The sequence below is a fragment of the Aquarana catesbeiana genome, linkage group LG07 (assembly GCF_042186555.1).
Source record: "Aquarana catesbeiana isolate 2022-GZ linkage group LG07, ASM4218655v1, whole genome shotgun sequence".
In the NCBI taxonomy this organism is placed as follows: domain Eukaryota; kingdom Metazoa; phylum Chordata; class Amphibia; order Anura; family Ranidae; genus Aquarana; species Aquarana catesbeiana.
The window spans coordinates 63,101,077-63,113,481 of NC_133330.1; the positions used below are offsets into that span (position 1 = coordinate 63,101,077).

At 42.7% G+C, this 12,405-nt stretch overlaps 1 protein-coding gene across 1 annotated transcript in view; it reads left to right on the forward strand.

The window, feature by feature from the left end:
* Positions 1-12,405, forward strand: part of DNAH12 (dynein axonemal heavy chain 12) — a 253,222-nt gene that overhangs the window by 190,389 nt on the left and 50,428 nt on the right. Inside the window, exons 52-56 of the mRNA XM_073592248.1 lie at positions 103-243; positions 5,882-6,123; positions 9,880-10,027; positions 11,735-11,880; positions 11,982-12,196. Coding sequence (XP_073448349.1) covers positions 103-243; positions 5,882-6,123; positions 9,880-10,027; positions 11,735-11,880; positions 11,982-12,196 — 892 coding nt within the window. The remainder of the gene's footprint in view (positions 1-102; positions 244-5,881; positions 6,124-9,879; positions 10,028-11,734; positions 11,881-11,981; positions 12,197-12,405) is intronic.

The following is a 12,405-nucleotide window of genomic DNA, read 5'->3' on the forward strand; positions in this document are numbered from 1 at the left end:
CACTTTTGAACTACTATTAGATATTTTATAGTTGCCTCCAATAAGCACCAAAATTCTTTTGCTGGAAAGAAACAAATTCATTTTCTTCTTCTTTGTCTGCAGGTATCAGTGATGCAAAAGATCCGAAGTGAATACATAACCAATCCTGACTTTGATCCAGCTAAAGTGTTGAAAGCTTCATCTGCAGCTGAGGGATTGTGCAGGTGGATTCTAGCCATGGAAGTCTATGACAGAGTCGCAAAGGTATTCAACGGGCAAAACTCTATTAGTATAGTGATAGTACTTTGATGTATCTTGTATCTGTAATGACCAGCAGGGGCTACAGGAAGGGTCAGTGTGGTTTGTTGTTTTTTTTTTTTATTCAGTTAAAAAAGGACATAACAATACAGGACAATCAAAAACCCAGGTGATATTTCTGAATTAAGCAAAAGAAAAAACAATAAGAAACCATAAAGGTTTCACGTATGCCACAATATATAGGTGAGAAATGGGGTCAGTGTGGTTTGGATACCCCTAGCACTGTGCATGGGACATGGATGATAGATACATAATAGAAAACTGGTATCAGTATCTGAGAAGGAAGCTGAGGATTAGAAAGCCAGAAGGTCAGTTGGCTAGAAGAGAGGCATGGCACAGATAACTGTTAGGAGACTGGAAATTGGAATGGACTGATGAACAAAAGACAGCAGTGGACAACAAACGTCTTTCCCTGCTCTTGGCAGAAAACCAAGGAGTGCTTGGCATCACCAAAGCCACCAATAGCATTGATGAGAATTATGCACCACTTGCCTGCAAACCCACGACAGGACACAGACAAGAAACAGACTGTGATAGACTCACCCGGGACAGAGACTTTTGGAGGGGACTGAATGCTAGCCTCTTGCCTACTGGTTATGGGCCCTGGATTTTAAGGGAACAATACTCTTTGTGAGGTGTATTCCTGGGACCTTTGAAGTAATACGTTACTTTGGACTCATAGACACTGGGAACCCTGTATAGGGCCTATATGTCATACTAGGAATAGTGACTGCTTCACACTGTTTGGACTCATAGTAGGTGCTGATGTCATCAACTCCAGCCACCTGTCTGCTATAATGTGTTTATTGTAAATAAGTCTAGTGTGGCTTCTAAGGGTCTTTCACCCATTGTTATTTGTGCTAATTAACTTGGCTATTGTGTGAAGGAGTTCTGTGTTTATATCTATGATAATGTGTATTGTAGTTAGTGAGCTAGGAGATGACAAGGCTGACCTGAAAAGTCATATCTCTGAGTCACCTAGTCTGGTTAAATAACTAGTTAATTAGTTCATGTTAATGTATGGTTTTGGTTACAGTTGTATTGTCAGAGTAATATGATCAGGAGGGGGGGACCTCCTCCTCAAGTGTATTTAGGACTGTATTTGTGTTCTAAGAACCGTTCTATTTCTGGTGTACTCCAAACTGGTGTTGCCTGGCTGAAGGGGTTACTATAGCCAGATCCATTGGTCTCGTGTTCCAGGATTTGGGAAGCAGCTTATCGGCGGAAATACCCAACAGGGTGTCCGGAGTCTGTCACACAGATATAAGAAACAATAGAAGTGAAAACTGAGAGGCACTTAAGCTGGCCATAGATACATAGGATCTCAGCCTGTTCATCAGGGACAAACCAAGATTCGATCCATCTGTGGGCAGGCTGGTGGTACTTAAAATGGTTCTAAAGGCAAGAGTATTTTTTATCCTGATGCATTCTATGCATTAAGAGAAAAAAACCTGTGTGCAGCGGCTCCCCTCGGCCCCGCTAAATACTTGCCTGAGCCCCCTCTCAATCCAGAGATGTTGCAGGAGTGCCTTGGCTGTCCGGGGACTCTCCCTCATTTGCTGAGACAGCAGCGGGGCACCATTTTTCCCCAATCATACTTACCTAGGTGGATGCAGCATCGGTTCGATGCTGCAACTGTCCTCCACCGCCTCCACACTGAGAACCGAGCGATCGAAGGTCGCCGATGGCTCGGTTCTCACAGCTCCCTGAGCAGAGAGCTGCTGACTGTCAATCAGCAGCTCTCCGCTCTGCTCCTCTACGCTCAGCTGCAGAGGGGCTGGGAGCAGCCGTCTCAATCTGTGACCCATAGGAGAAGCCCAGCCAAACGAGCTCAGGTTGGACTTCTAATTTAAAGTGGTTGTACACCCTGTACAACCACTTTCACCTACAGGTAAGCCTAGATTAAGGCTTACCTGTAGGTGCTGGAAATATCTCCTAAACCTACACGGTTTAGGAGATATTTACAATTACGATGATACGGTACGATGAGTTTTTCTGCACATGCGCCGATGTATTTGGCACATGCACACTTTAGTAAGGGCACGCTGTGCCGTTTCTAGCTGGGGGCATGCCGTGACTGGCGGCTCTTGCGCGAGTGCGACGTCACGCGACTCTGGCCAGTCACAGAGCCGGAGTTCACTGCCCCGGAAGGAAGAGGGCTGAAGATAGATGCTTCCAGCCAGCGGGGACATCGGGCACATTGCAGGTTTCGGTTTCAGGTAAGTGACACATAATGGGTTACTATGCAATGCATAGTAGCCCATTATGCTTTACCTTTGCAGAGAAACAAAGAGGAAGTAAAACCCATCAGGGTTTACTTCCTCTTTAAAGCCTAACTTCAGCTAACACTTTTCCATCTGGGATAAAGGTTAAATGTGTAAAAATAACAGACCCACTTGCAGAATTAGCAGGTAAAACTATGCTACAGGTAGGGTTGCCACCTAATCCCTTTAAGCCCGGACATGTATTAATTACACAGGTTCTGTGGCTGATTAAGGTGGTAATTAAACTCACTTAGTGCCTTATCTGCATTAAATTAGCCTCAGAAATTCATACAGTAAGGGAAAAAAGAATTTGATCCCCTGCTGATTTCGTACGTTTGCCCAATGACAAAGAAATGATCAGTCCATAATTTTAATGGTAGGTTTATTTTAACAGTGAGAGACAGAATAACAACAAAAATATCCAGAAAAACGTATTTCAAAAAAGTTATACATTGATTTGCATTTAATGAGTAAAATAAGTATTTGACCCTTTCGCAAAACAGGACTTAGTACTTGGTGGCAAAACCCTTGTTAGCAATCACAGAGGTCAGACATTTCTTGTAGTTGGCCACCGGATTTGCACACATCTCAGGAGGGAATTTGTCCCACTTCTCTTTGCTTATCCTCTCCAAGTCATTAAGGTTTCGAGGCTGACGTTTGGTAACTCGAACTCTCAGTTCCCTCCACATATTTTCCATGGGATTAAGGTCTGGAGACTGGCTAGGCCACTTCAGTACCCTAATGTGCTTCTTCTTGAGCCACTCCTTTGGTGCCTTGGCCATTTGTTTTGGGTCATTGTCTTGCTGGAATACCCATCCACGACCCATTTTCAATGTCCCTCACCCAAGATTTGACGGTACATGGCCCCATCCATCGTCCCTTTGATGCGGTTAAGTTGTCCTGCCCCCTTAGCAGAAAACACCCCCAAAGCATAATGTTTCCACTTCCATGTTTGACGGTAGGGATGGTGTTCTTGGGGTCAAAGGCAGCATTCTTCCTCCTCCAAACACGGCAAGTTGAGTTGACGCCAAGGAGCTTGATTTTGGTCTTATCTGACCACCACACTTTCACCTAGTTCTCCTCTGAATCATTCAGATGTTCATTAGCAAACGTCATACGGGCCTGTACATGTGCTTTCTTGAGCAGGGGGACCTTGCGGGCGCTGCAAGATTTCAGTCCTTCATGGCGTATTGTGTTACCAATTGTTTTTTTGGTGACTAAAGTCCCAGCTGCCTTGAGATCATTGACAAGATTCTCCCATGTAGTTCTGTGCTGATTCCTCACTATTCTCATGATCATTAAAACTCCATGAAGTGAGATCTTGCATGGAGCCCCAGACCGAGGGAGATTGACAGTTATTTTGTGTTTCTTCCATTTGCAAATAATCACACCAACTGTTGTCACCCTCTCGCCGAGCTGCTTGGCGATGGTCTTGTAGCCTATTCCAGCCCTATATAGTTCTACAGTCTTGTCCCTGACATCCTTGGACAGCTCTTTGGTCTTGGCCATGGTGGAGAGATTGGAATCTGATTGATTGCTCGTAACCTGTTTAGAAGACACCTGGGAGCCAGAAATCTTGCTGACTGGGGATCAAATACTTATTTCACTCATTAAAATGCAAATCAATTTATAACTTTTTTTTTTAATGCGTTTTTCTGGATATTTTTGTTGTTATTCTGTCTCTCATTGTTAAAATAAACCTACCATTAAAATTATAGACTCATCATTTTGATTAAGTGGGCAAACGTACAAAATCAGCAGGGGATCAAATAATTTTTCCCTCACTGTATGCCTTTTGGTTTAAAGGGATGAGGTGGCAACCCTATTTACAGGGGAGACTCAGAAAAAGAAACACTACTGTGTTTCAGATTACATGCTATAAGTAATGTTTCATTTTGCCCATAGTTCCACATTAAATGTGCTTATATAAAGGCTAAAACCACCCAAAACAGACATATCTGGGTGGAGCATTTTCAACCACCTTCCACCTTTCAGCTTCTGATTATTGTTTTGATTAATCGATTAATCGGTTAATAACCTTAAAGAAGTGTGGTGTATAATTTAGTTAATATGTAAAGTTTTAAAAAAAGGCAATTTATTCTTAAATATCAGTATATACAGTGGTAAATATAAATAACTAACTGTATGATTAGGGAGTAAAATCTTTAATCCACTCTGAGGATATCAGACAGAAGAGATATACTGTATATACTTTTAGAGGTTGAATCTAGTAAATATCAGACACAGAGATCAAAGTTTTTTTATTTAAAAGAAAAAAAAGACTTTTGCAGATTTTCAAACAGAACTGTAATATATTATATGCTGGCAATACAAAAACAATGTCTTCCTTAAAAAAAAAAAAATTAATTTTAAAGCACGTTGGTTCGATTTTCTAATCATTAGTGGGGTCAAATCGATGTTTGTTTTCAACCACAGTGATGGGAAAATTTAGAAATAATAGCAAACTTCTTGGTCAAAGGAATTTTCAGAAAGTGTATGTGGTTTTAGTTCAGAAATTACATACGTTTTAAAACAGAGTGTTAAAAGCAAGTGAAAATTTCAACAACATTCTTTCATTCAGCGAATGTACAAAGATTTTTCGCATGAATATTCTCGTCTGAAAACTGATCTGTGTGGCCAGCATAAGGCTTGGTACTCACCTATGCAGTTTGTTTTTGATCTGTTTCTGCAGTGCGTTTTGATTTTTTGCGCATGTGATTTTGCTGCGATTTGCGTTTTTGCATTTTTTTATGCCTTTTTTTGGCAAATTTGTTGTTGGGCAAATTAAAAAAAAAAAACACACAAATTGCTGCAAAAACACATTACATGCTTTTCTGCTGCTTCTCCATTGAAGTATATTCAATCAAAAAAGCACTGTTTTTGTGTTGAAAAAAGTCCCTGACCCTTTCCAAATACGCAGCAGCTAAAAAAAGCATAGATGTGAACGTTAAATGAACTGTAGTGCGTTTCTGCAAAAAGCACCAAAAAACACATGGGTGTGACGTTTAGTAACATAATGGGATTAAAAAAAAAAATAAGCCCTTTAGTACAAAAAGAGCAAATAATCACTACTGTAAGGGGTTCATTTTTTTACTGTGCAACAGTGAAAGTAATATTTGCAGTAGCGATTATTTGCTCTTTTTGTACTCTAAAGGGCTAATTTTAGTTTTTTTAACCCCATTATGTTACTGGCCGATTAATCGATTATGAAAATAGTAATCGATTAATTTCATAATCGATTAGTTGTTGATTAATCGATTAGTTGTTTCGGCCCTAAGAATGTGTCATATTGGATGTACTGATTCCGTGTGATTTCTCAGGTGGTAGCTCCCAAGAAAATTAACTTGATGGAGGCTGAGCAGTCTCTGGCGGAGACTATGGCAGTGCTGAACCAGAAGAGGGCGGAGCTAAAAGCGGTTGAGGATAGCTTAGCGACCTTGGAAGCCGATTTTCGGGAGAAAACAGAGGAGAAAGCCCAGCTGGAAATCAAAGTGGATTTATGTGCTAAGAAGCTAGAACGGGCAGAGAAGTTAATAGGAGGTCTTGGTGGAGAGAAACACAGGTGAGACTGGAAATCATTGTCATTTTTTTCAAAGATAAACATAGAGACTACAATTGCTGACTCTGCCCTCTGCAAATGCTACTTCAATGTGGCTTTCCTGTTCTTCATATTTCATATGTGTCATGTTCATGTTCTGCATTATTTCACATGGGGCCAAAGGTTCAGTATAACAGTCGGGCAAAAGGCATTTTCAGAAGAAAACCAGCAATGTCGCCCCCCCCCATATTTCTTCATTTCCATAAGACAAGGTTTATTTTAAAATGCCACGGGGCCTTCATCATATTAGCACTTGTTTCTCAACAGCTATAGGTAGTCAAAAAGCAAACAACGTCTGAATGCCTTTAACCACTTCAATACCAGGCACGTACGCACCTTCCTGCCCAGGCCAATCTTCAGCTTTCAGTGCTGTTGTAATTTGAATGACTATTGCGCGATCATGCTACATTGTACCCAAACAAATTTTTTATCATTTTGTTCCCACAAATAGAGGTTTCTTTTGGTGGTATTTGATCACCTCTGCGATTTTTACTTTTTGCGCAACAAGTAAAAAAGACAGAAAATTTAGAGAAAAAAAAAGTTTTTCTTTCTGTTAAATTTTTTTGTAAATATGTAGGTTTTCTTCTTCAATGACGGCACTGATATGGCTGCACTGATGGGCACTAATAAGGCAGCGCCGATGGGCACCGATTATGTGGCACCAATGAGGTGGCACTAATGGGGTGGCACTGATGGGCACTGATAGGCGGTACTGATAGGCGGCACTGGTATGCGACACTGATGGGCACTCATAGGTGGCACTGATGGGCACTCATAGGCAGCACTGATAGGCACTCATAGGCGGCACTGATGAGTACTTATGGGTGGTACTGATGGGTACTTATGGGTGGCACTGATAGGTGGCACAGATGGGCACTGATGGTCACTGATAGGTGGGCACTGATGGGCATGGATGGGCACTGAGAGGTGGCACTGATGGACACTGATGGGTGGCACTGAAGACACTGATGGGTGGCATTGCTGGACATCACTTGTTTGATCTGGACCATAATGTTGCCAGTCAGTGCCCATTTGTGGGCATTGATTGACATCTATTGTGCATATTTTCATATGTGGATGCCAATGGGGTACATACCTGGCCATCCACATGTTGCCCCCTTCCCTGTTGGTCCTGGCAGTTTCCCTGGTGGTCCAGTGTGGGCATCTGCGGGGGTGCTGCGCTGATAAACAATCAGCGCAGACCCCCCTGTCAGGAGAGCCACGATTGGCTCTCCTCTACTCGCGTCTGTCAGACGCGAGTGAGGAAAACCCAATCAACGGCTCTTCCTGTTTACATCGTGATTAGCCGTGATTGGACACGGCTGATCACGTGGTAAAGAGTCCCTGTCAGAATGACACACCGCACCACCGATCACCGCGATGCGTGCCCCCATGGGCGCGCGGCGGCTGTTATCCTGCTGGACGTCATATGACGCCCAGTCAGGATAACTGAACCACCGCCCAGCCGTCATTCTGCTATAGGCCAGACAGGTAGTGGTTAAGGGGTTAGTTCCCCTTGACTCCTCCATAATTCCCCCTTCACCAAATGATTTGGACCAGTGCACAAAGCAAGGTCCATAAAGACATGGATGAGCGAGTTTGGGGTAGAGGAACTTGACTGTCCTGCACAGAGTCCTGACGTCAACCCGATAGAACACCTTTGGAATGAATTAGAGCGGAAACTGCGGGCCAGGCCTTCTCGTCCAACCTCAGTGCTTGACCTCACAAATGCGCTTCTGGAAGAATGGTCAAACATTCCCATAGACACACTCCTAAACCTTGTGGACAGCCTTCTCAGAAGAGTTGTAGCTGTTATAGCTGCAAAAGGTGGGCCAACTCAATATTGAACCCTACGGACTAAAACTGGGGTGCCATCAAAGTTCATATGTGTGTAAAGGCAGGTGTCTCAATACTTTTGACAATATAGTGTATCTATACAAAGGCTACTGTGTAGAGAAATTCACTTACAGTTGACAGGTAACTCAAATAGTATACACCAAGCCTATCAGATGGGGCTGGATCATATTGTTAAAAATGAATCATAGAAGCGCAGCTAAAGGCCAGATATCCAAGCCTCCTAAAAGTGTTAGATTCTGCAGATTCTTTTGGTGGTCCTTTCTCTTCATAACAGGAGAGATGGTGCAGGCAGAAGTGCATATTAACTATCTTCTTTTCAGGGAAGACTTTATTTTACATATTTATTGTAGTGACAGAGTCAATTTAGTAAGCTATTCTATATAATATTTTTATATGTATATATGTATGTAAATTATGATTATACAATACTGGGGCATCTAATGAAAATGCCCAGCACTAGCTTGGCATTTTTTAAAGGGCCCTCTCTACAGGAGTGGATTAAAGGGAGGGGAGTTATCTGTCCTCCGAATCATTTATCTGTCTGTATAACTGAAGATGCTGCTATACAGAGGTGTACAGCACAACATAAAAGTAGGCATCTGAATCCCTTGAATACCATATTAGCACCAACCATCAGCTGGCTGCAAAAGAGTACCGTAATTAGGAAATATTTGTATGCAAAATTGAAAAAAGAAATTAAACAAATATTTTCTAAATTTTTTTTTTTTTGCTCCAGAACATGATATATGGTATGATTAAAGAAAGCATCTGGAAAAAACACTATACAGTACATGTACTATAAGACCAATTTAGTTAACTTAAAGTGTTACTAAACCCACAACAGTAAAATCAGTCTGTATATGCAGTAAAGCACGCTTGTTATACTCACTGTGAAACCTAAGGGGTTAAAGTGATTGTAAAGGCATAAGGTTTTTTTTATCTTAATACATACTATGTTCTATGTTGCACAAAAGGCTTGGCTGTCCCTCTCCTCTTTGGCTGAGACAGCAGCGGGGCACCATTGGCTCCTGATGCTGTCAATCAAAGTGAGTGAGCCAATGAGGAGAGAGAGGGGGTGAGGCCGGGCCGCAGTTCTGTGTCTGAATGGACACTCAGAGCAGCACCTTGGCTCGGGTGCCCCCATAGCAAGCTGCTTGCCGTGGGGGCATTCGGCAGGAGGGAGGGGCCAGAAGCACCAGCGGTGCACCCGAAAAGAGGAGGATCTGGGCTGCTCTGTGCAAAACCACTGCACAGAGCAGGTAAGTATAACATGTTTGTTATTTTTAAACAAAAAAAAAAAAATTAGACTTTAGTATCACTTTAATCCTCTGCATTGTGTAAAAAGGCTGTTTAAACCTGCCCCCCCCCCCCCCTTCATCTACAGTCCCCAATCCATCTCCTGATAGAACAGAGCCTTGGGGACAAGCTGCACATGCTCAGTTTGGCGTGTATGGTCATTTTCTTTTCTTGGGAGGGTGTGTATGATCAGCACAGGGCCAATCAGTACTGTCCAAACAGAGGCGATCCTCTGTTTGGAGGAACATCCTTTGTTCGGTGATCCTGCAGCCTTATAGGATAGTCAGAGCAGAAGGAAAGCTTCTCCTACAAGCTTTAACCAGACACTGATAGAAGTCACAAGACTGCACTAACTGCTGATGACAATAGGGATTTAGCTGTCTATATTTACTAAAACAATTGCATTTCTATGTTCTGTGTACTGTGGGAGACCAGATATAGTGGGGTTAGTAACACTTTAAACGCAGTAGTGTTCAACATGAAATGTTTTCTAGCTTTACCAACTCTGTCATGAGGAACATATGAGGAACACTTTGCACCTTTTCACTTAAACTTAATCATTTCCAGATGGTCCAATGCTGCAGACTCTCTGCAAAATGTTTATGATAATCTGACTGGGGATGTCCTTATATCGGCTGGTGTCATCGCCTATCTGGGAGCTTTTACTGCTGGATTCCGGCAAGAATGCACTAAAGACTGGAGCAAACTGTGCAAGGTAAGAAGTCTTCAGCACAGACCTGTTTTACCAAGTACTAGGCAATTATCTTTTTAGGCTAAAGTTGTAAACTTCAGGCAGATATAAAAGACACACATTAATGCAATTCTTTATTAATTAATACATCATTAATGAATTTTCTAAATCCAAGTGGTGTAAGTGCCTGATCTGGTCTTAACTTCTGGCAATCCCTGTACACCAGAGCTCAGACTGGGAGAGAAAGGCAGCACAAGGAGCCAGTCAGTTGTGCTGCAGCGCTCATGTGCTAACAATGGGCATGCTGATAGGACAGGAGAACATCACATGACAGAGATGCTGATGCAGACTGGAGGCCGAGACAAGACCTGTAATGCCACGTACAGACGATCGGAATTTCCGACAATAAATGTTCGATGTGAGCTTGTTGTCAGAAATTCAGACCGTGTGTATGCTCCATCGGACATTTGCTGTCGGAATTTCCGACAACAACTGTTTGAGAGCAGGTTCTCAAATTTTCCGACAAGAAGACTTGTTGTCGAAAATTCCGATCGTGTGTACACAATACACGCACAAAAGTCCACGCATGCTCGGAATCAAGCAGAAAAGCCGCACTGGCTATTGAACTTCATTTTTCTCGGCTTGTCGTACGTGTTGTACGTCACCGCGTTCTTGATGTTCGGAATTTCCGACAACATTTGTGTGACCGTGTGTATGCAAGACAAGTTTGAGCCAACATCCGTCGGAAAAAAATCCACGGTTTTGTTGTCGGAATGTCCGATCGTCTGTACACGGCATTAGTGTTTCTTCACTACAGGAGAATAAAATCAGGTCTCCAGTCCTGTGAAAGCTGTGTTGTGTGACATAGCTGTGTAAATCTCAGGACTAGATTTGCAGGGGCTCTAATGCCCCTGAGTAGGAAAAAAGCTTTAAATTTGTATTCTCCATTTTTGATTGTCCTTTACTTTGAGTGTGGTCTGCGACTGAACATTATTAATTAGCGGCAAAAATATGTTTATAAATCTCCTGGAAATTAGGTGCAAAAATGTCTTCACCTGGGTTATATGCTCTGACCACCTACCACAGCCATCGTTAAGGAGTGTGTTTTTCTTTCTATTATAAAAATTGCAGGAGAGAGTGAGGGCACCAAGGTGGACAGCTAAAATGCAGAGTCATCAAGCAGAGAAGTGTTTCAATTGAACTACCTAAAAGATGTAATATTCATTGTGTGATTGCTGGCCGTTTTCATTTTGCTTGTGGGCATGCGAAGCCCACAAGCATTCAGTTCCGGGATATGGTGCTGCTGAGTGACCAGCATGCCCCGCCCGTCCTCTCCCCGATCTCGCGCATGCGCAGTCAGTCCTTCTCGCAGTGCCGTCAACTACTCAGGTTGCCATCACAACGGGCGTCGTCGTCGGAAGTGCCCGCCCCATTGTGATGGCAACGAAGCCCTTGGCGCAGCCCACCGACTCCTGGGAAATGATGACACACATCTCCCAGGAGCAGTAGCGAGCGTAGGCGCCAAGGGAAGTGACGTCAGGAGCCGAGGTGATGAAGGAGGCAGATTTCGAGGGACCACATAGCAACAGGCATAAAAGGGTAAGTAAAAAAAAAAATTCTCCAAATGTTTTTTTTTTTTTATTTTGTTTTATGCACATTAATAACATTTTTTTTTGGGTGGAACTCCACTTTAAAGTTCTTTCAGATTTCTAAAAAAAATTTCTTTCTCAGAGTAAAACGATCCCATGCTCTGAGGACTTTTCCTTGAGTAAGACCCTTGGAGACCCCATTCAAATCAGAGCCTGGAATATTGCTGGATTACCAACAGATAACTTCTCTATAGACAATGGGGTCATTGTGAGCAACTCACGGCGATGGTAAGCCTGAATACAAACCAAATTCTTCCACAAGGATGTCAGTTTAATGTTATTAAAGTCCTTCTCCATAAAGTAGTCAGTACATTTCTTTTATTATTTAGGCCTTTAATGATTGACCCCCAGAGCCAAGCTAACAAGTGGATTAAGAATTCAGAAAAGGAGAACCAGCTGAGTGTTATCAAATTAACAGATTCAGACTACATGCGGACTCTGGAGAACTGTATTCAGTTTGGCACTCCTCTTCTTCTGGAGAATGTTGGGGAAGATCTGGATCCATCACTGGAGCCATTACTACTGAAACAGATATTTAAACAGGGTATGTCGCCAGTCTCTCTGTACATCGGTATTATACCCATACACCAGGGATATGCAATTAGTGGACCTCCAGCTGTTGCAGAACTACAAGCCCCATGAGGCATAGCAAGACTCTGACAGCCACAAGCATGACACCCAGAGTCAGAGGCATGATGGGACTTGTAGTTTTGCAACAGCTGGAGGTCCGCTAATTGCATATCCCTGCCATAC